General features: G+C 36.7%; 1 protein-coding gene across 6 annotated transcripts in view; it reads left to right on the top strand.

Moving 5' to 3' along the window:
• Positions 1–24,862, top strand: part of GHR (growth hormone receptor) — a 265,472-nt gene that overhangs the window by 80,848 nt on the left and 159,762 nt on the right. The window contains exon 2 of one of the 6 annotated variants that reach the window (XM_074207497.1): positions 19,033–19,134. The exons of 4 other annotated variants lie outside the window; for them this stretch is intronic. In XM_074207497.1, the coding sequence (XP_074063598.1) occupies positions 19,048–19,134 (87 nt within the window). In that variant the 5' untranslated portion in view covers positions 19,033–19,047. Of the gene's footprint in view, positions 1–19,032; positions 19,135–24,862 lie in introns of those variants that run through there. One more of the 6 variants, XM_074207502.1, reaches the window with a different exon arrangement.

Raw genomic sequence — 24,862 nt, 5'->3', positions numbered from 1 at the left:
CACTAGCTTCATCAGCTAACTGCTAGTAAGAATTAGTTTATTCATATACACAATTATCTAATGAACCACTGAAAACTATGGAGTTGAACATTTCACAAAAGAATACTCCTCATTCCCTCCAAGTTCCAATTCAGAGGCAGCCCTGGGAAATACATAGATCTATTGTTGTATCATATCAGTCATGACCAACTCTTTGTGACCCTATTCTGGGATTTTCTTAGCAAAGATACTGGAATGGTTTGCCACCTCCTCCTCCAATTCATTTTCCAGATGAAAAACTAAAGCAAACAGGGTTAAGTGACTAGCCTAGGGTTGCATAGCTAGTAAGTATCTGAGGTCAAATTTGAACCTAGGAAGATGGGTCTTCCTGACTCCAAACCAGGTCCTCTATCCACTCAACCACCTGTCCTAGTCACAAATGTGGGAGTTAGTCCTGAATAACCCAGGTCTTGTTCTACTTGAAAGGAAATCTCACAGGGACTTTAACTTGGACTACCAACCACCCTTGATCCATACTACAAATAATCCTATATAAAGGACTCAAAACCTGGGGTGAAAAGGAGAACCACTTAATACTAAATTACTCTATCCAGTTCTGGAGTCCATTGTCAACATAGGGTAGCAGAGAAGATCTAGGGATCAGTATTCTATTGATATATTTTTCCATATTTAGCCTCCCCTCATTAGCTCTCCACTGAGCTTACATGGGATCATAATTAAAACCTGCCAGAGATTTTATCCCAGTGTTTGAGAAATCCTCCATACCATAATAAAGCATGGGAGCAGGATTTGTATGGAATCTGTGGTGATTGTGGTATCCAAGTACTGTTAGAAGAAAGTCCCCTGTTTAGTGGGCCCTCTCTGGAGATTCATGAATATATCCTTCAGACTAGTCAGGCATGGACAGCTTATACTCAGGGCACTGATGAGAACACAGAACTCTTGGTAAAATAATCAAATGCAGACATGATTTCTCATTTTTAATTCCAGGGTACTACTTTCTTAGAAGGGACCTAACCTGAGCTTTAATGTTTAGGACATATTTGTCTCTCAGAAAAGAAAAAAAAGGTCTGCTATAGAATCTATGGCCCTTCAATTTACATGCTTTTTTTTCTTTTGGAATTGAGACATATGTTTTGATCTGACTTAATTTTTTGTAGCAATGTGTGATAGGAAGAGCCAAAGACTCAGACTATATATTTGATCCTGCTTCTAACTAGCCATGTGACCTTGATTAAGTCAATTAAACTCTGGATCTGTCATTCAATTTGACAGTTGAACAAACATTTATTAAATCATGAGTGTATTTAGAACATTGTATGAGTAGCTGAAGGAAATATAAAGTTTAAATAAAAAGGGAGGTTTAGACAAAGCATCTGTATAGGACTTTGTTGTTGACATGTTGCTTTATCTCATATGACTGTTGTGAGATATAAAATGAGTGAACTGGATGAAATTATTCCTTCCAATTATGAAAGTATGAGATATCATAATTCTATTTCTCATCTTGTGTCCCTTTCTCCTCCCCTGAAAACCACTTTAATACAACTATCTTGGACCTCTTGGCTATCTGGCCTTAGTAAAAATTAGCTTCATCAATGGGTCATAGGATCATAGATTGAAAGGGAGAAGGGATCTTATTTGACAGATGAAAAAAATGAGGTCTAGAGAGGTAAAGGGACATGTCTGAAGTCACATCATTAGAAAGTGTCTGAGGCAGGAGTCAAATGCAGATTTTCCTGATTTTACATCCTGAAGAATGAATTATAAATATGACAATGACTTGTTGGAAAATAAGTGGTTTTCAGGTATCCATTCAATGGATATTTGTTAAATGTTATTTGCAATCAGAGAGAGAGCATTGGTCTTGGTGAGAGGATTATGTGATATTTGGATAAAACATGCTCTCTACCTTCAAAGAGCATAGTCTATATTAGGACTGTCCAAAATGCAGTGACCCGCAGGCAGTCCCCTGTGGGTTTACTAAATGCTTTAGTAAATGAAGCTGAGCTACCCCAGAGCTCTCACTAAAATGGCAAATCAAAATATATTGTCTATTGTTTTAATAAAAACTTTTAAAAGTAAAGTTGGATAGTCCTGGTCTAGATACATCTAGTAGGAAAGTAAATCACAAAGATTTATATAATCAATATGTGTTGCTTATGTGTAGACATATAATAATTGTTGATTATAAGTATATAGCATATTGCTTATGTATATATAAAGATTATATAATTAGTATTGACTATAAATAAATTAGAGAGTTGTCTTCCCAAAAGGTGTTCCCTGAGTTTTGAGAAAAATGATTGTTACAAGCATGAGGTATCAGAGAAGGCTTCATGGAGAGGGTGATATTTGAATATTTTTTTTAACAGAGTGGGAGGAAATAAAGCATGTAAAAAGAGGTAAGAAAGATATTTTGGGCATAAGGAAAAGGATGAGCATAGTAATATAATCAGAAACACAAGGTAGATTCAAAGATAAGAAAGAAATGTAGTTTGACTAGATATGTGGTGGTAAATGAGTAAAATGAGATGAAATTATAAAGTTAGGCTCTTGTGAAAGTTCTTGAAAACAATTCAGATGAGGGAGAGTTTAGCTTATACCACAAAGAATAAGCAATATAAGAAGATTTTTAGCAGCAGCATGACATGACTAAATTGGTAAAGAAAGAATTCTCTGGCAATAAGATGGAGGATGGATCAATGTAGGGAAAGAATGAAGTCAAAAACGATTTATAAAGAAGCTATTACCAGGGCAGCTAGGTGGTGCAGTGGATAGAGCATTGGCCCTGGAGTCAGGAGAACCTGAGTTCAAATGTGGATTCAGACACTTAATGATTACCTAGCTGTGTGGCCTTGGTCAAGCCACTTAACTCCATTACCTTTCAAAAAAGGAAAAAAAGAAGCTATTGCCAAGATGCTGAGGTATTGAGGAGCAGAGCCATCACCTTCCTGACAAAGGTCGATATAGTCAAAGAATTGGTTTTTCCAGTGGTAATGTATGACTAAGAGTTGGACTATTAAGAAAACTGAATGAGGGGACTTCCAGCCAAGATGGCGGAGAGAAGACAAGCACAGTTCTAAAGTCTCCTGATCTCTTCCCCATCTATTACATGAAACAAATCTCTTAAAAGAAATCTGACCCACAAAACCCAGAAAGAAAAGCTAGGAGAAAGAAGCTCTACCTCAGAATTTGTCTCCCGCAGCAGCTTTGGCTGAATTTGGGTGGTTGAGTCTGGGCTCAGAGAGAGGATCAGCCAGATTAACAGCTGAATTGGAACCCCAAGAGCTGGACCTGCTGGATCAGCGTTGGGGCTGGACAAAAGGGAAGCAGAGGCTCTGGTGATGGTGCTGTCCCCCTGGACCTCGGGGACCAGGCTGGGGGGAGAGCTCTGGTGCAGGAGAACTGCAGACACCATCCCTAGGCTCCTCGGGTCTGAGAAAGTCTGAGGGCACGCATCCATTGCACAGAGGCCTCTTCTCAAACAAATGCAAACTACTTCTGCCTCAGGCCCAGGTATGTGAGCAGGAGAACCAGCCCAGCTGAGGAATGACCTCAGGCCAGGGTAAAGCCCACCATTGATTGAAGGCAAAAGAATTCAATAGTTCCAACTCCTCCATTCAGGCAAAGGGAGAAGGCCTCTCAACCAAGGTCACAGACACTCCAGAGAGGGCAACCAGCACCTCCTAATGGCCAGCCAGAGAAACTGCACTCAGTAAAGCCTTTAGCGATCCCAAGCCCAGGTGAACCAGCCCCCCCCAACTCAAGGTCTTAGCATAATGAAGAAAGGTCAGTGGAAAGGTGGATCCACAGAAAAATTCCTGGAAGGGAAAGACCCCAACAACTCAGAGAGACCTGGAACCTCTGAGGAGAATACAATCTGATCTCCAGCACAGAAAGACTTCCTTGAAGAAATAAGGAAGGAGCTTAAAAATTTGGGAGAGACAATACCTTGCAACAAGAAAACAAAACCTTAGAAAGTACAATTGGACAAACACAAAAGGAGAATAAATCTCTCAGATCATCAATTGAACAATTACAAAATGAGAATAATTCTCTCAGATCCTCAAATGAGCAAATGCAAAAAGAAATTAATTCTCTCAAAACCTCAATTGGTCAAATGGAAAGCTCTTTCAAAAGTAGAATTGACCAATTGGAAAAGAAGTTGCAAAAGGTTATTGAAGAAAACTCCTCCCCCCAAAAAATAATGGAGTCTACAGAAACTAATGACTCCACGAGACAGCAAGAGTCAGTTAAACAAAATCAAAAAATAGAAAAAAATAGAAGCAAATGTAAAATACCTCATCAACAAAACCACTAACCTTGAGAATAGATCGAGGAGGGGCAACCTGAAAATTATAGGACTTCCTGAAAACATCAAAGAGAAAAAAAGCCTGGACTTAATATTACAGGATCTACTGATGGAAAACTACCCTGATATCATGGAATTGGAGGGCAAAGTAGTTATTGAAAGAGTACATCGATCCCCACCAGAAAAAGATCCTAAAATGAAAATACCAAGGAATGTTGTGGCCAAACTGCAGAACTATCAGATAAAGAGAAAATCCTGCAAGCAGCCAGAAAGAAACAATTTAAATATCAAGGAGCCACAGTAAGGATCATGCAGGACCTGGCTGCATCAACTTTAAGGGATCGAAGGGCCTGGAACAAGATATTTTGAAGAGCACGAGAGCTTGGAATGCAGCCAAGAATCTACTTTCCTGCAAAGCTGAGCCTTCTCTACCAGGGGAAAAAGATGGTCATTTAACGAAATGGAAGAATTCCAAAACTTTCTGATGAAAAGACCAGAGCTAAACAGAAAATTTGGACATCAAACAAGGAGGTTCAAGAGACACATGAAAAGGTAAAAAAAAGGGGGGGGCAGTAAAAGAAGAAAATGCAATCCAGTAAGCTGAAACTGGCTATATCCCAGCATGGGGGTAAAAAAAAACAAGATTCTCATAAACCTTGAGAAATGTAACTCTAACAGAGAGAATACAGCAAGCCAAAAATGATGGACATTCATGACCTATCCATGAGACTACTATCTAATGGGATGTAACTGGCTTTAACCCCACTTGGGAGAAAGACTCTAATAACTCTCAGGAATTTTGACTCTATTCGATAGAATATACAGAACTAGGAGGGACAGACACTCAGAATTTTCTATGGCTTAGATAGAATGATCTAAAAAAAAAACACTACCCGCCCTAAAAAGGGGGACAAGAAAGAGACAGGAGGAGGGAAGGGACTGAATGGGGTAAATCTCATTACATTAACAGGTACAAAAAACCTATGGTAATAGTGGGGAAGAATGGAGCAGAGGAGAAACACCTGAATCTTCTTCTCATCAGACTTGGCTTAAAGTCAACCTACACATACTCAGTTAACTTATAAAACATCTAACCTTTCAAGTATTGAAAGGGGAAAAGGGGAGGGGGGGTGGAGAAAGGGAAGGGGAGTGGGGGTAATAAGGGGAAATAACAAAAGGAAGGGAAGGGAAAAAGGGAAAGGGGAAAGAAAGGGGACGGTGTGATATAGGAGGGAAAACACACTGAAGGAGTTAGTTTTCAGAAACAAAAGACTGGGGAATATGGATAAAAGGGGGGAAGAGGGAAAAATACAAACAGAGGGAAGATAGCATGGAGGGCAATAAAGAATTAGTAATCATAACCTTGAATGTGAATGGGATGAACTCTCCCTTAAAACAGAAGCAAATAGCAGAGTGGATTAAAAACCAGAATCCAACAATATGCTGCTTACAAGAAACTCATTTGAAGTAGAGAGATACATATAGAGTAAAGGTGTAAAAGGTTGGAGCAAAATATATTTTGCTTCAGCTGAAGTAAAAAAGCAGGGGTAGCAATCCTTATCTCAGACAAGGCAGCAGCAAAATAGATAGCGTTAAAAGAGATAAGGAAGGAAACTTTATCCTCCTAAAGGTACCATAGACAATAAAGTCATTTCAATATTGAATATATATGCACCCAGTGGGACAGCACCCAATTCCTTAGAGGAGAAGCTGAAAGAATTACAGGAAGACATAGACAGAAAAAACTCTACTAGTGGGAGACCTCAACCTCCCACTATCAGATCTAGATAAATCGTATCATAAAACAAACAAGAAAGAAATTAGGGAGGTAAATAGATTGTTAGAAAAATTAGATATGGTAGATTTATGGAGGAAACCGAATGGGGATAGAAAGGAATATACCTTTTTCTCTGCAATACATGGAACTTATATAAAAATTGAGCATGTACTAGGACACAAAAACCTAATGATCAGCTGCAGAAAGGCAAAAATAGTGAATACATCTTTCTCAGATCACAACGCAATAAAAGTCATATGCAATACTGGGCCAAGGAGATATAGACCCAGAGCAAATTGGAAACTGAATAACCTCATCTTAAAAAATGAGTGGACCAAAAAACAAATTATAGAAAGAATTAACCATTTTATCCTAGATAATGATAATAATACATGCCAAAAACCTATGGGATTCATTCAAAGCAACTCTCAGGGGATATATTATAGCTCTAAATGCTTATATGAATAAATTGGAGAAAGAGGAAATCAATGAACTAAACGTGCAACTAAAAAAATGAGAGAAAGAACAAATCAAAATTCCCCAATTAAGTACCAAACTAGAAATTCTAAAAATTAAAGGAGAAATTAATAAAATTGAAAGCAAAAAAACTATTGAATTAAATAAAGCCAAAAGTTGGTATTATGAAAAAACCTGAAACTGATAAACCTCTGGTCAATTTGATTAAAAAAGAAGAAAGAAGAAAACCAAATTGCTAGTATCATAAATGAAAAAGGTGAACTCACCACCAATGAGGAGGAAATTAAACTAATAATTCGAAATTATTTTGCCCAACTCTATGCCAATAAATTTGATAATCTAAGTGAAATGGATGAATATTTACAAAAATATAAGTTGCCCAGGTTAAATGAAGAAGAGATTAAATACCTAAACAACCCTATCTCAGAAAAAGAAATTCAACAAGCCATTACTGAACTCCCTAAAAAAAAATCTCCAGGGCCTGATGGATTCTACCAAACATTTAAGGAACAATTGGTTCCAATCCTATATAAACTCTTTGGAAAAATACGGAAAGATGGAACTCTGCCTAACTCTTTCTATGAAACCAATATGGTACTGTTACCTAAACCAGGAAGAGTTAAAACAGAGAAAGAAAATCATAGACCTATCTCCCTGATGAATATAGATGCAAAAATCCTAAATAAAATCTTAGCAAAAAGATTACAACAAGTCATCACTAGGATAATACATTATGATCAAGTAGGATTTATTCCAGGAATGCAGGATTGGTTCAATATTAGGAAAACTGTTAGTATACTCAATTATATCAACAACTAAGCTATCAGAAATCATATGATCATATCAATAGATGCTGAAAAAGCTTTTGACAAAATACAGCATCCATTCCTATTAAAAACACTAGAGAGTGTAGGAATAAATGGACTGTTCCTTAAAATAATTAGCAGTATCTATCTGAAATCATCAACAAACATTATATTCAATGGGGATAGGCTAGAGCCATTCCCAATAAGATCAGGGGTGAAACAAGGGTGCCCATTATCACCACTACTATTCAATATTGTATTAGAAATGTTAGCATCAGCAATTAGAGAAGAAAAAGAAATTAAACGAATTAGAATTGGGAAAGAAGAGACAAAACTCTCACTCTTTGCAGATGACATCATGGTCTACCTAGAGAATCCCAAGAAATCATCTAAAAAACTACTGGAAACAATTAGCAATTTTAGCAAAGTTGCAGGTTATAAAATAAACCCTCATAAATCGTCAACTTTTCTATATATGTCTAGCAAGAAACAGCAGGAAGAGCTAGAAAGAGAAATCCCATTCAAAGTAACCTCAGACAATATGAAATATTTGAGAGTCTATTTGCCAAGACAGACTCAGAATCTTTTTGAAAACAATTAAAAAACACTTCTCACACAAATTAAATTAGATTTAAATAACTGGGCAAATATCAACTGCTCATGGATAGGTAGAGCTAATATAATAAAAATGACAATTCTACCAAAACTGAAATGTTTAGTGCCCTACCAATCAAAATCCCAAAAAATTACTTTAACGGGTTAGAAAAAATTGTAAATAAATTCATATGGAGAAATAAAAAGTCAAGAATTGCCAGGAGCTTAATGAAAAAAAGTGCAAAAGAAGGTGGCTTAGCCCTACCTGATCTAAAATTATATTATAAAGCATCAGTCATCAAAACTGTTTGGTATTGGCTAAGAAATAGAGTGGTGGACCAGTGGAATAGACTAGGTGTAAAAGCAGGAGATGATTATAGTAATCTGCTGTTTGATAAACCCAAAGAGTCTGGCCATTGGGGTAAAAACTCCCTCTTTGATAAAAATTGCTGGGAAAATTGGAAGTTAGTATGGAAGAAACTTAGATTAGACCAACACCTCACACCCTTTACCAAGATAAGATCCAAATGGTTACAGGACATAGACATAAAAAACAATACTATAAGCAAATTAGAAGATCAAGGACTAGTCTACCTGTCAGATCTATGGAAAGAGGAACAGTTTATGACTAAGGAGGAATTGGAGAACATCACCAAAAACCAATTAGATATTTTCGATTACATTAAATTAAAAAGCTTTTGCACAGATAAAACCAATGTAATCAAGATCAAAAGAAATGTAGTAAATTGGGAAACAATCTTTACAACTAATGATTCTGACAAAGGACTCATTTCTAAAATATACAGAGAACAGAGTCATATTTTTAAAACAAAAAGCCATTCCCCAATTGACAAATGGTCAAAGGATATGCAAAGGCAATTTACAGATGAGGAGATCAAAGTAATCCATAGCCATATGAAAAAAATGCTCTAAATCATTAATTATTAGAGAAATGCAAATTAAAGCTTCTCTGAGATACCACCTCACACCTCTCAGATTGGCCAGTATGACCAGGAAGGATAATGATCATTGTTGGAAGGGATGTGGGAAATCTGGGACACTATTACACTGTTGGTGAAGCTATGAACTCATCCAACCCTTCTGGAGAGCTATTTGGAACTATTCCCAAAAGGCAACAAAAATGTGCATACCCTTTGACCCAGCAATACCACTACTGGGTCTATACCCTGAAGAGATGAGGAAAAAGGGTAAAAACATTACTTGTACAAAAATATTTATAGCAGCCCTGTTTGTGGTGGCAAAGAATTGGAAATCCAGTAAATGTCCTTCAATTGGGGAATGGCTTAACAAACTGTGGTATATGTATGTCATGGAACACTATTGTTCTATTAGAAACCAGGAGGGTTGTGAATTCAGGGAAACCTGGAGGGATTTGCATGAACTGATGCTGAGTGAGATGAACAGAACAGAAAAACACTGTACACCCTAACAGCAACATGGGAGTGATGTTCAACCTTGAAGGACTCACTCATTCCATCAGTGCAACAATCGGAAACAATTTTGGGCTGTCTGCAAAGGACAGTGCCATCTGTATCCAGATAAGGAGCTGTGGAGTTTGAATAAAGTGCAAGGACTATTCCCTTTAATTTAGAAAAAAACAAATAGCTTATTGTCTGATCTTGTTACCTCTTAGACTTCTCTTCTCTTTAAGGATATGATTTCTCTCTCATCACACCCAATTTGGATCAAGGTACAACATGGAAACAAAGTAAAGACTGACAGAGTGCTTTCTGTGGGGGGGAGGGGGGAGGGAAGCAAGACTGGGGGAAAATGTAAAACTCAAATAATATCTTTAATAAAAATAAATTTAAATTAAGAAAAAAAAAGAAAACTGAATGCCACAGAACCAACACTTTTGAATTGTGGTGCTGGAGAAGACTTGACAATAAAGAAGTCAAAGCAGTCAGTACTTAAAAGAAATTAGTTCAGGCTGCTCACTAGAAAATCAAATGCTAAAGCTGAAGCTTAAATATTTTCACCACATAATGAGAAGACTGGACTATTAGAAAAGACACTGATATTGTGAAAAATTGAAGGAAAAAGGAAAAAGGAATGACTGAACATGAGATGAATGGATAATTTGTGGGAAACAACAAGCATGAACTTGGAAAGACTTTAGGAGATAGTAGAGAATAGAAGGGCCTTGTGCGCTGTGGTCCCAAGAGGTCATGAAAAGTCAGACATGAACAACAGCAGCAACAAAGTACAGGATAATGATAGTAGGAATTAAGAGAAAGAGGTGGAGAGGAGAAATTCTATGGAAATGGAATCAACAAAAATACAATTAAAGAGGAACCCCCAAATTTTAATGTGAGAGTCTGGATAAATGATGGTACTAATGAACTTAAAAAGCAAATTCGAAAGTAGGAATTCATTCTTTTTTGTTTGTTTGGAAAGATATGGGGGGATATTTTGCTCTGTGTTGGGCAATTCAGAAAAATCTACCCTGCAGCAAATGAGAGATAGGAGTATGGAGCATATAAGAGGTCAGAGCTAGAGATCTACTTTTGGAGCTCATTTTCATCATAATCTTGGTGAAATTATGGTAGTGTATTTAATAGCAGCTCTGGTCTTGGTGGCAAAATATTGGATATTGAAGGAATACCATCAATTGGAGAATGACTGAACCAGTTGTGTATATGAATATAATAGAACACTATTATTCAATAAGAAATGATCAACAGGGAGAATTCAGAAAAACCTGAAAAAACTTGTAAGAGTTGATGCAAAGTGAAATGAGCAGAACCAGGAAAACTATATACACAGTATCAGCAACAGTGTGCGATGATCAACTATTAATGACTCAGCTCTTCTCAGAAAAACAATAATCCAAAACAAGTACAAAAGACTCATGAAAGAAAATGACATCCACTTCCAAATAAAGAACCAATGGATTCTGAATGAAGATCAAAGCATATTTTTTCAATTATTTTATTCTTATTTTTTTTGTTTTTTCCACAACTTAGACTAATATGGAAATATATTTCACATGATAGCACATGTATAAACTGTATCAAACTACCTACCGTTTTCAGAAGAGAACAAGGGAGAGAGGAAGGGAGGGAGAAAAAATTAGAATTTGAAATTTTCTTGATATATAATTGGGGAAAAATGAAATACTATTGTAAAACATTACTATAGTGGTGAATGAGATTGCCAAGGAGAGTATAACAGTCTAAATCCCATTGCAGATACTAATTTGCTTTGTGACTTTGGACCAATCACCTAACCTCTCTGAGTTTCAATTTTCTCATCTATAAAATAAGAATGATAACACCTCTAGCATCAACTTCAAAGGATCATTTGTTGCAATGATCAAATGATACTTCTCAAACCTTTAAAGTCTATACAAATTATAATTATTATTCAATCATAATAATAGTTGACATTTATCTGTCACTTAAAACTTTGCAAAGTACTTTACAACAGCCTTATGAAGTAGATGCTGTTATTTTTCCCATTTTATGAATGAAGATAGTGAAGCTAGAAAAATGTAAATAACCTGCCCAAAGTTGATTCTAAGGCCCATGCTCTATCCACAGTCACTTTAATTCTCTTAATCCTTCTTTCAGCATTTCTAACTTCTCTCATCTGGATCCTATATTGTAGACATTGCCTAGGATCTATCCCCAATCTTTTATCCTCCCAAGTTGGGACTTCCAAAAATCGCATATCACACTATGACACCAATTGAATAAAAGGAGCCAGGATGTAAAATTTGGTGGGCATATCTATGTAGCTCTTCCATCTCCTCTTTCTCTTCCTTGTTCTCTTACCTCTTTTTCTGTGGTATGGGAGTCCCAACTAGGGGATGAATGGAGATTTGATCATGAGGGTAGCTAGATAAAGTCCTAGTCCTGGAATATAGAAAACCTGAATTCAAATCAAGTCTCTGACACTGTGTTATGCTCATCTGTAAAATGAACTGGAGAAGAAAAAGGCAAACTACCCCAATATCTTTGGCAAGAACCCCCCCCAAAAAAAGAGTCAGATATAACTGAAAGGAATAGACAACAACAACAACATCAAATTGTGAATCTGGCTGAGAGTGGACTAGATTTCTTAAAGGACATTTGAATTGTGGGGAACTGAGTTTTACAGCCTAACAAAGTAGTCCTTTTACCTTAACTGTGACATCAGCAGACTAAAGGAGTGATTCTGTCAGGCTTCTGCAGGAAAAAAAAAAAACGCGAAGTAGACAAAATTTGATTTAAAAATATTTTGTTTTGTCATCTGTTTCCTCTCATCTGATCCCTGAACTCCTAGTATCTTCATGCTATGTCTATGACAGGCTGTCCAGGTCTATCTGTTTCACCTAAATTTCCTTCTTCCCTACCCCAATCAAAATTCCTTAATCTCACCGCTCACCCTCTTGTACTTCTCAGCTAGTCTATAAAAAGTTTAGCTTATTATAGTAATTCACACCAAGGTGTTAAGAAAACTTCTCTGTTAAGGGTCATTTGCACTATAAAAGCAGATCTTGTTAATTTAAATTAATCTTATATTTTGCAGGATTATCTGGGAAGTTGCAGGGGGAAGGATTTTAGGCACTCGGCCCATTTTAAATTCTTTTCCTAGTCCATGTATATAGAAGAATAAATAGAATCCACATTTTAGACAGTCAATAAAGACAATTTATTTACATAGTAAGGCACACAATGGATGTCTTTAAGGCATATAAGTATGAATAATACTTAGACATACACTTTTCCTATTCATCAAGCATTTATTAAACACCTCCTGTGAATTCAGCACCATGTAATAGGCTAAGCTCCAATGACAGAAAGGCAAAACAGAGAGTCCCTGCCCTCGAGGAGATAACTCTTCTAAAAGCAGAGAGTGGTGTATGGGAGACAGGTGGTGTGTGTGTGTGTGTGTGTGTGTGTGTAGGCATGTAAAAATATATTCAAAATTAATGGAAGGGAGTAAATTTCAGATCTTATAACTAGTATTTATTATTATAGGCAATAACTAAGATTCAGTATTTTGGAAGAGGTCTCATTTTCTCAGAAGCCACAGATGTGGCAACATAGAGGAAAGGATGTTATAGAGATGGAATCAGAAGTTCTGTGTTCAAGTCTAAGCTCCCCTGCTTACTAACTCTGTGTCAGACTAGCCCAGTTGCTTCAGCCCACTAGACCTTATTTCCCTTCTCTGTAAAATGAGAAGTTTGGATTTGACCTATAAGGTTCCTTCCAGCTCTAAATCCTATAATACCATAATCATGTGAAACCATTTCTTAGGATGGGAGATTTCCACAGGTGGCTCATCCCATCTATTTATATGCACTATTATTAACTTCAATTTCAAAAGGAGTCATTTTTTTGACCTTGTCCCCAAACTGTAGGGTTACTAGACATTATTTAGATCTAGGCATTGACTACTAGGCATACTGAAATATCTCAGATGGTAAAAGGAAGGTAGCTTGCCTTTTTTGATGAGATTTCCTTGGGATATGTTTGCTGTTCTCTATGGAGCAAAATAAATGCATGAATTATCCAGCTAGAAGGGACCTTTGGCATCATATGCTTAAATCTAATCAATTTATGGATGAACAAACTGAGGCCATGATTTACAAAGCAATTTCCTCACAATTCAGTGAGCTAGATAGTGCCAATATATTATCCCCATTATATAGATGAGAAAACTGAGGTTCAGAGAAGTTAATTTTAGAGTCATTCTCCATCATGGGGAAGTATTCAAGCAGAGGCTAGATGAATATTGCAACAATGAATCTTGCATTTGTTTAAGAGACTGGATTTGGGGGGGTGTCATGTAATGTCCTTGCACATTTATGATTCAAATATCAAAACCAGAACTTAAACCCATGCCTGAGTTTAGCTATAATACCTTTCAGTAAATTAAGTAACTAGTCACATAGTGTGGTAGTCTCTGAATATTTTAAATCATGTACCCCTTCAATAAAATTTTGTTGGACATATAGCCCCAAGTTTATTTATTTATAAATGACATATATGCATATCTATATTAATAGTTTTATACATTATAAAACATATATTATTTTAATAATATTTTGTTATATTATAAATGATATATTATAATAGCATTAATATTATAATTACATATAATATATTATTTCCCAGTTACATTTAAGGATATTTTTAACATTTAATTTCTTAAAATTTTTGAGTTTCAAATTTTCTTTCTCTCTTCCTCCTTTAGACAGTAAGCAATTTGATAGAGGTTATACATGTTCAGTCATGCAAAAATGTTAGCATATTAGTCACGTTATGAAAGAACACACAGATAATAAATAGAAATTTAAAAGTGGGAAGTAAAAACAAAATATATTTTATCCTATAGTCAATAGAAAGCCTCTCTCTCTGGAAAGTGATGTAATTCAACCCCTGCTTTAAGAAGATTCCTTTGGCATCTCTGTGGTAGAGGCTGTATTGGAGGAGGAAGAGGCATGAGGCAGGGCAATAAATTAAAGGCAGGTACAATAGTGCAAGAGGTGATTAAAACCCCCCAATTAGAGTCATGGTGTGTGAGTAAAGAGGACAAGATGGGAGAAATGTTGAGGAGGTAGGGCTGAGATTGACTATAACATTTGGATTGTAAATCTGGGTGATTAGGATGACACTGATGCTTTTAAAAGTAACAGAGGCAGTTGGTTGGTAGAGGAATAAATTTGGGGAGAAAGATGTAACAAGTTCTGGGATGCAGGTAATAATCCATCCATGCCTGTTCATCTGTGCTGTTTTTTCTGTCTTGGAAATAACAGGGGTCTTATTGCTCCATAGAACAGAGCCTTCTTCCTTGCATCCTTCCAAAGGTTCTTGTTGGCAGTCATGAAGTAATCTAAAGAGCAGGAGGAAAGTATTTTGAGGAAGAGAGAGTGAGGGACAAGGAAAAGTGATTTTTTCCAGTAACATCTAAGCAGCTAGCTTTTTCAATCAATGTCTGCAAATTCTATGGACCCATACTTGAATAAGAAGGGAAAAGTTTGAGAACTTGAAAAGTTCCCCAAAAAGTGAGAGATGAGGCAGAGTAAGGGAGTGAAGGGGAATGAAGTTTCCTATGCATATGTTGGAAACAAACCCCTATTGCCCTTAGGACAGTATATGTCCTATTTTCTACTCTCAGATTAATTAATCACATTACTGTTGAATTCAGGCCACAGCTCCCTTGAGGTCAGAACCTGTATCACCAGAGAGCTTTAGTCTCCACTTTGGATGCTAGTACCATAATGAGTTAGTTACGGATCTGAAATTTAGACATTTATCGTATTCTATTCAGTATTATATATACTCATGGGGATAGTTGGAGTCAGGAAGATTCATCTTTGTGAGTTCAAATGTGGCCTCAGAAAATTCCTAGCTATGTGACCCTGGGCTATTCAATTAACTTTTACTTCAGTTTCTTAACTGTAAAATGAGTTAGAGAAGGAAATGGCAAATCACTGCAGGATCTTTGCCAAGAAAACCTCAATGAGTTCACAAAAGAAGATGGGCATGACTGAAACATCTCAACAACCACAACAATAAAAATCAGTTAAAAAAAGATAAAAGGAGATGTCATTTTTAAATTCTCTCTTTGTCTTCCCTCCATTGCCTAATAAAATATTCTGAACTTGATAAATGTCTTTTAAATGGATAGATGAGTGACCAGAACCCAGGTCTTCTGACACAAATTCTATAGTAGAAATAGCACTGGATTTGGATTCTTATGCTGCCTCTTTAACTTCTCTGGGCAGGAAAGCTGAGACTAGACCCTTCCAGCTCTGAATCTTAGGATCCCAATTCAATTCACAGAAAGTACTGACAAATAGAAAAGTACACCTTACATTTACATGTATATATATATATATACATATATATTCATATTTGTTTCTATATGGTAGCCATCTCTAGGGGGTAGGGGGAAGGGAAGGAAATGAGAAAAAGGAAAGGTACTAAATAGCTTTATTATATATTTAAAAGGACTAATAAGATATACAATCATCTTTTTTCTATTCTATGTTATAGAAATGTTTGTTTTATTTCTTAAATTCAGGATAAAACAAATAGAATTTTTAAAAAAGAAAAGACACAGAAGCAGAAAATAGAATGCATCTATGGGAAGAACAACTGGCTATTTTGGCTGGAACATAGCATGCTTGTGGAGGAGTAATATGAAATTGGGCCAGAATGAAAGGGTGGAGTTAGATTGTGAGAGGTTTTAAATGCCAAGCAGAGGAATTTGTATTTTGTCCTAGAGGTAATAGAGAGCTGCTGAAACTTCTGGAGCAGGAGAGTCATTTGTACAAATCTATACTTTCAGAATACCAATTTAGGGCCAGCTAGGTGGTGCAGTGGATAGAGTACCAGCCCTAGAGTAGAGGACCTGAGCTGTATGGCCTTGGGCAAGTTCTTAAGCCCCGTTACCTTGAAAAGAAAGACTATCAATTTGGCATCTATGTGAAACATTGGAAATGGGAAAGACTAGAGGTCAAGGAAGCTAATTAGGAGATTATTACAGTAGCCCCCTGACTAGGGTCTAAATGGGGGTGGAGGTGGGTAGGGTGGGGGATAGAGTGAAGGGAGAGGTAAGGGGAGGGGGTTATAGTATAAGTGAGGGCATTCAAATTCAGGAGATATTGAGGAGGCGATATCAACAAGACCTAATTACTGATCAGGTAGAAAATCAAATCAAAACTAATCAGCTTTGATAACCAGAAGAATGGTGGTGCTTGGGGGCGGCTAGGTGGCATAGTGGATAAAGCACCGGCCCTGGAGTCAAGAGTATCTGGGTTCAAATCCGGTCTCAGACACTTAATAATTGCCTAGCTGTGTGGCCTTGGGCAAGGCACTTAACCCTGTTTGCCTTGCAAAAACCTAAAAAAAAATAAAATAAAAATAAAATTAAAAAAAGAATGGTGGGGCCTTTAGTAGCAATAGTGAAGTTAGAAGGAGAGTGAGTTTAGGGAGCAAGATGAGTTCAGCCTCTGACATAGTATATTTAAGATGTCTATAGTGCATCCAGTTGGAGATGTCCAACAGGCAGTGAGTGATACAAGACAGGATCTCTGGAGAGAAATGAGAGCTGTATTATGCAGATTTTGTTGCTATATGCTTAGAAACGATAAAACCTTGGGAACCAAGGGAAATTATTCAGAGTCAAAAAAAGGCCTAGAACAGGTTTGTTTCAAAGATTATGACCTGGGAAATGAAATAAGAAGAAACGGTCAGATGGGTGGAAGAGAGAAGTGATTGCACTTTTTTTTGTTTTATAACTTCTACCTGGTAAAATCCCCAGCTTTCCTTCAAGCACAAATCAGGTACCCCCACCTACATGAGGTCTTCTCTGATCTCCCCAGTCTTTATTGTTATCAATCTTAAAATTACTTAGTATTACTTTGTATCTATAACTTGTATTTACTTCTCTCCTACCAAATTGTATCCTAGTCCAACACAAGTTCTCCAGGAAATGGCGATTGGTTTTGCTGTTGTTCTTATCCCTCATTGTTAGCAAAGTATCATACCTGGAACAGGTGCTTAACAAATCTTTACTAAATTGAATGGAATTTAAAACCTGGAGGTAATTAATCCAAATGTTCAGTGAGGAAGAACATTCATCCAGGATTCTTTTTTTACCAACCTTACAAAGTAATAGTCATATATTTATTTATTCATTTGTTTATTCAACAAACATTAAGTGCTGTGAGGTTCAAGGCACCAACATAATTCTAAAATATTCAGGACTTTATAATAAATGTATTTGAGAGGTCTGCAAAACAAGCATTTTACTGGAGTTCTTTTTTAGTAAAACTTTAGTAGTAACTTTATGAAATAGATTATATGACAACTAGATTTACCAGAACACTCTATTCCTAAACCATGCAAGAATACTGTGTCAGTTACTAAGAATATAACATATGCTTATACAATGACCAAAAACTAAGGTTTATGCTCGTGTTTATGCATGCCAGAGGTATATTTGGTTTTGTAACGGCACTACAATGTAAACTCTTGTTTGCACAGTATTATCTTTAGATATTTTGCCTATGGGTCTGATCCTACTTCTCTAAAACTCTCCTACTTTTTTCTACATATTTATTTCTTTATTATTCTGTACTTTATCATATACATAACCACTCTGTACTTATCCCAAAGACATTATTTTCCTTATTTCCATCCTTCTTTCTGCTCTTCCCTTCCTTTATTTCTTAGACAATATTGATCACCAATTATGTTCCAGAAAGATATACTTCATGACATTGTCAATACCTGCTCATTTCAGGAAAGAAATATGACTGAAGCAAAAAACAAACAAAGCATCTAAAGAGAATGAATGACATCTCAGCAGCCAGGATCTCTCTGCCTCCTGAGTGGTCATAAACATGAATGCCTTACTCTGTTAACTAAGTGGCTCACCACGTGGCCCTCTGCACTCTCTGATCCACTCTAGAGAGTGATTTCCTTCTTAACAATAGGTGGACAAAATCCAAACTCTTACACCTCCTTTCATTTATAAGGGGTAAGTGGTATGCCATAAGCTTCCTGGGGATGGGATATGACATTGATCCGTCTTGTGTTTGGCATCTCTCTGGTAGCCAGTCAGTCTAGCCAAGTAGATATCTTTCTATTTATAGCCTTTGAAGTAGAAGGTAGTGTGGTTGCCTTTGTCCTGGAGAGATCCATACCTCATCTCTTTTCCAGAGTTTGCATTAAAGTAGAAATGAGCCTGTGGGAGATCTGAGGGACCCACATGAATGTTATCTCCTTTGAGCTCTACCACTGTATGATTGATATTCAATACTGACTTAATAATTGCCTAGCTGTGTGACCTTGAGCAAGTCACTCAAACCCCATTGTCTTAAATAAATGAAAATTAAAAAATATTTATTATTGAATCAACTTCATTAGAAAATTCTACAAATTATGAATAGGCTTTCAAAAGTGAAGTAATGATGATGATGAAGTTTGCCCTTCATTCTTGAAGAATACCATGACATCAGGGAAGTGATATTATGACAAGCACATGAATTGGATTTGGAGGAATGGGTGCTGTGCTGTCACCAGTCTCATTTTCTCCTGCAGAGTCATCTGGATCCAATGGCCAGATATGAATCAGGACAACTGGAGATGACCCTGGATGCAAGGCTTTTAGGGTTAAGTGACCTGCCCAAGGTCATACAGCTAGTAAGTGTCAAGTTGTCTGAGTCTGGATTTAAACTCCCATCCTCTTGACTCCAAGGCCAGGACTCTATCCATTATGCCACTGGGCTAGCATTCAGGTCTCCTAACTTGCAGTTTCAGCTTCTTCTCTGATTTACAGACTAACAATAACCTTGGAGTCAAAAGACCTGAGTTCTAATTCTGACTTTCTCCAATTTGCCATGTGACCTTGGATTAATCACTTCAGTTGCCTAGGAATCAGTTTCCCCATTCATAAAATGAGGATTGGATTAGGTCATCTGTGACATTCTAGGAGTTTAGGAGTCTCTCTCACTCCATGATTTTCTATTTTGTTCTTAGAAACATCACTCTTGAGAGTTTGGAGCCACTGTTGGTATCCTTTAAATGTCAAGGGGCAGGGCAGCTAGGTGGCACAATAGATAGAACACTGACCCTGGATCAGAAGGACCTGAATTCAAATCCAGCCTCAGACACTTAATAATTGCCTAACTGTGTGACTCTGGGCAAGACACTTAACCCATTGCCATAGATAGATAGATAGATAGATAGATAGATAGATAGATAGATGATAGATAGATATAGATAGATGTATGAATGGATGGATAAATAAATAAATAAATTGATCAATTAATTAACAAGCAAGCAAACAAACTAATGAATGAATGCATGAATGAATAAACAAATAAATAAATAAATAATGTCAAGGGGCAGAGGTAATGTGACTTGGTGTTTGTCCATGCTTGGGCTTGAAGGTTGGGAAGACCTAGATTCAAATACTGCTTCAGCCTTTTAAGTAAATGATCCTATGACCTTACACTTAAAATCTTGTACATAAGTTTTCTGACCTTTCAGATCTAGTCAGTGATTCTATGATCTATTATCCTGTAATTTAAGAAAAACAGCGAGCTTGTTATTTATAACAAATATATAGCAAACACATGAATGTTGTCTCCTTTGAGTACCTCCACTGTGAGATTAACATTTAATACAGAATCAACTTCATTAGAAAATTCTACAATATGAACAGGCTCACAAAAGTGGAGTAATGATGATGATGGTATAACAAATACCAAGAGGATATGGACCTAGCTGGGAAGATATCACTCACAAAGCACCAAGGCACCTTTTCTTCATCTTTCTGGAAATAGTGTTTTTCCTAGGGCAAACATCTTAAATTAGGTATGTTTGAAAGAGAGTCACAGGGATATTAGAAAATGGTTACAAAAAGTATCTAATTAACAAGAGTTTCTGAAAATAGGAGAGGAAAGGTATGGGAGGAAGGGGACAGGGGGAGTGAAGAGGTGTGATGAAAGAGAGGGAAGGTCATGGGAGAGGGTAGTCAAATACAGCACACTTTTGAGGAGGGATAGGGTGAAAAGAAAGAGAGAATAGAATAAATGGGGGTGGGAAGGAATCTAATGGAGTTAAATACAGCTAGTAATAGCAACTGTGGGGAAAAAGCATATTGAAGCAATTTCTCTGATGGACTTATGATAGAGAATGCTATTCATCCCAAAAATGATATCTGATGCTATCTGAATACAGACTGAAGCATACTTTTTTTCCCCCTCTCACTCTATTTTTCTTGAGGTTTCCCTTTCTTGGGAGTGGATTATGTTTACTTTTACAAGACTATTATAGTAATGTTAAAAAAATATTTTAAAAAAGAGTGTCTGAGGATAGACAGCTCATTGGAGGGAGCGCTCACATTAAGAGATCATAGGCATATATGAGAAACAATATATGAGCAACTTAATTCTGCTACATTGCTTTCACTGAAAGGAGGACAAAGAATATGGTCTATTCTGGGGAAGGAGGATTGGTAAAAGTAAGCAACCAAATTACAAGGGAACAACAACATGGACTTTGTGCCTTTGTTAGTGATATGAGTCATATGAACTGTATAGTTTACCTGATGATTCAAAGGCTTAAATTAGAACCTAATTGTATTTTTCGATCAGTTTAAGAAATTAAGGGGCAGCTAGGTGAGGCAGTGGATAGAGCACCGACCCTGGAGGCAGGAGGACCTGAGTTCAAATGAGCCTCAGACACTTAATAATTACCTAGCTGTGTGACCTTGGGAAAGTTACTTAACCCCATTGCCTTAAATAAAAAATTAAAAAAAAAAAAGAAATCAGGCATGAGTCCGAGTGGGTGCAGTAGAAATGGGAACCTTTTCAGGGGAAGCCATGAAGCATATTCTTATGTTTCTGAGGGAAATCCTTGGTAGAAGCACAGACCAAAGAGCCTAACATTATACCCAAGTTCATAGTAACACTGGGTAGCACAATAACACAATAGATACATCTTCAAATAAATGTATCTTTTCTTTAATAGTCTATGTGTATATTGTATCCTTTCTGCTCCTTTCCCCCAACCTCCCCAAAGCTGCATGCATGATCCTTGAGGATTTTTTGCTATTTGTGTCCACCATTTTTTTTCAGAGAGGCAATGGGGTTAAGTGATTGGTCCAAGGTCACATAGCTAGTAAGTACCAAGTATCTGAACACAAATTTGAACTCAGGTCCTCCTGACTCCACGTGCTCTATCTACTGGTGCAGCACATAGCTGTCTCATATCATTTTTAATGATCAATAAATCTTTTCCTAAACCACAACTTAAGTAGTTTCTACCTAAAATTCCTTTTAAATATCCTAAAAACAGCAGCTGCATTTAGAAGAAAGTGCTAACATCTTCATTTTTGTTCAAGGTTCATTCTTCATCAGGTATTTAGTATGTTAGGGTAATGAAGCATCTCACTCATAGAATACATATAGGGAACAATGTTTTGCCTTCAAATGTGCAGGGTGATTAGGGAGAAGTGACCAGTTAAAGTAATATGACATCAAATTTGATCTAGCAAGGAAGAATTTACCCAAACAAACAGGACAGGGATCTCTTCCTGATTCTATCTAGGAGCAATGTTATCCTAGAATAAATGTCTTAGGCAGTTATACCTGCAAGGGAATCATGTGATTTACCAATGGTTATAAAATAACCTGGACGGATACTGCTGAGTGCTCAGGTGTGTCTAGACATATTTGGTGAGACTAGAAATGCATCCCTTCCTGCCCATAGATAATTGAAGGCATAAGTGGAGAGTCTGCTTCCCAGGCTTAATGGCCTGCTTTTCTAAGTCTCCAATTAAAGAAAATACCAAGATCAAGGGTCATGACCCTAAGCAGGCTTTTACTAGTTCTCAAGGGAAGATTTTTGACTCTGTGCCAAGTTCCTTATCATTGGAATTCATCTGCCTGCTTTTTAACATAATTACACAAAATAAGTGAGTTGTGAATCTAGTCATTTCTGCTCTCCTTCTTTGTCCCACCCACTTTTTCTCTAAGACAGGAATTCAAGGGGCAATCCCTAGATTATTTTTCATAGAGTGCTCTTGGGAGGGGTACCATCTGACTCTTCAGTCAAACCAAAATGCCCCATATTTCTTATATTTAAAAGCATGGTCCATTGTCCTAGACATGGGAGAGAAAGTCCAACACCAAAGGCTGCCTGCCTTGCATATCACAAGCACCAAGTAAATAAGTTGACTGGCCAGTCAACCTCCTTGTGCCTCAGCTCCATCACATTTAAACTTAGGATATGTTCATGGCCCACTTCATGAACATGAATATCTGAATTGGATAGTGTCTTTGTAGCCATTCTCTGAGAGAAAGATAATAAATAAATAACAGGTTATAGCTTTCTGGGAGGGAGATAGAAAGGAAGAAAGAATTTATTGATAAATATGGGTGATATTAAAAACCAAAATATGCTAATAGAAATTTATTTTTAAAAAAATTTGAAGTATGGAAGACAAAAACAAACAAAACATGGAATCTGCTAAAGAAACTGCAGTCATTTTTTCCTAGATTTCTAACAGTATTACTGTGATCTCCTAAGCAAATGGGGTCTAATGGAAATACCAATGGACCTAGGTGCAATAGATACATTACTGGGCTTAAAGTCAAGAAACTCATCTTCCTGAGTTTAAATCTGACCTCAGACACTTAATTAACTTTGTGACCCTAGGCAAGTCACTTCACCTTCTTTATCTTAGTAAAGTTATTTATTAAATGAACTGGGGCAGGAAATGGCAAACCTCCAGTAGCTTTGCCAAGAAAAACCTAGATGGGATCTGAGTTGTATACAACTGAAATAACCAAACAGCAAATAACAAGGCGTCAAGAGTGAAATAATTAGCTGTGTATCTGTGGTTTGGTCACTCTTTTCAAGTATACTTCAGTATACTCATTTATAAGAATAGTCATTAGAGTCCATAATAGCCACATTCTACTCTTAACTCTGAAATATCTTTCCATCAACCCCCTCCTCTCCACTTCAACTATTATTATGTTAATTATCATCTCTGTTATTGGAATAGCCTTCTAGCTGAACTGTACTTCTGGTCTCTCATTTTTATAATCTGTCCTTTAGATAAATGCCATAGTAATTTTTCAAATCTCACCAGTCTTCTGCTCAAAATTCTGACCCTAACCTACATTTTTAGTCTTATTCCATAGAGCTTCTGTTCACTCATTCTGTAATCTAGTCAAATTTGATTACTCATTTTTCTCCAACCTCATTCTGCCTCCTTACCTTGTTTATCTGGAACAGAACCCATACTACCACATTTCACCTTCCCTTTTTATCATATCCCAGTTCAAAGACCTCCCTTCTACTGAAGCCTTCCCTCCTTACACCACATTTTCTCAGCAAGAACTAAAATTAATTCTTCCTTTCCTGAATCTCTCAACCCATCCTGATTCTTCTATGAACTTCATAATTTTCTATCTACATTATTATTACTTTTACACATTTTTTATTCCCTATTCTGGTTCATAAACTCCTTGAAGACATAGACTTTTGTTTTGGGTTTTTTTTTTTTTATCCCTTGTTCCCAATGCAGTGTTTTATTAATAAATGTTGAATTGAATTGAATTGAACTTGAAAAATGTGGAGGGTTGGACTAAATGACCAATAAGAAGCATAGATTTAGGGCTGAAAGGGATTTCGGGGACAGTCAGTCAATCAGCAAGCATTTATTAAGCTACTATGGTAATTTGCCAATCTCTGCCAAGTTCTGGGTATAGAAAGATGAAAGTGAAATGCCTAACTTCCTCTTTTGTAGATCTGAGGCCCAAGGAGATTAAGTAATTTACTTGTCAGCAATCTTGGTACAGAAATACCAAGGTTACTATTGTTCTATAAAAACCATAAATGGTAGGACTCTAGAGAAGCATGGAATGATGTAGGGGATCTTATGTTGAGTGAAGGGAGCAGAACCAAGAGAACACTGTACACATTAACAACATCACTGTGAGATGATCAACCTTGATAGAAGCAGCTCCTCTCAGCAGTTCAGAGAGCTAGGACAACTGTATTAGACTGGCTATGGATAATGTTATCCCCATTCAGAGGAAAAAAAAACAAAACAAAATACACACACACACACACACACACACACACGAAACCCTGATGAACATTTTATAAAAATTATCTCATATATCTCTTTGCCTTAATCCTAATTCCTCATAATTAATATTAATCTGTAAACACGTTTATCAAATTATGTATATACAGTGCTTAGCTGGGGGAGGGGGTGGGAAGGGAGGGTAGAAGGAAATTTTGCAACTTCAAAATATGCATGTGCAAATAAATGAAAATAAATAAATAAACTTTTTTTTTACAAAAGAGAATATCCACAATCCAAGACAATTTCAGAGGACTCATGATG

This window comes from Macrotis lagotis, chromosome X, assembly GCF_037893015.1.
Source record: "Macrotis lagotis isolate mMagLag1 chromosome X, bilby.v1.9.chrom.fasta, whole genome shotgun sequence".
Classification (NCBI taxonomy): Eukaryota; Metazoa; Chordata; class Mammalia; order Peramelemorphia; family Peramelidae; genus Macrotis; species Macrotis lagotis.
The sequence above is the reverse complement of the archived record's forward strand: the minus strand, read 5'-3'. Positions and strand labels throughout refer to the sequence as shown.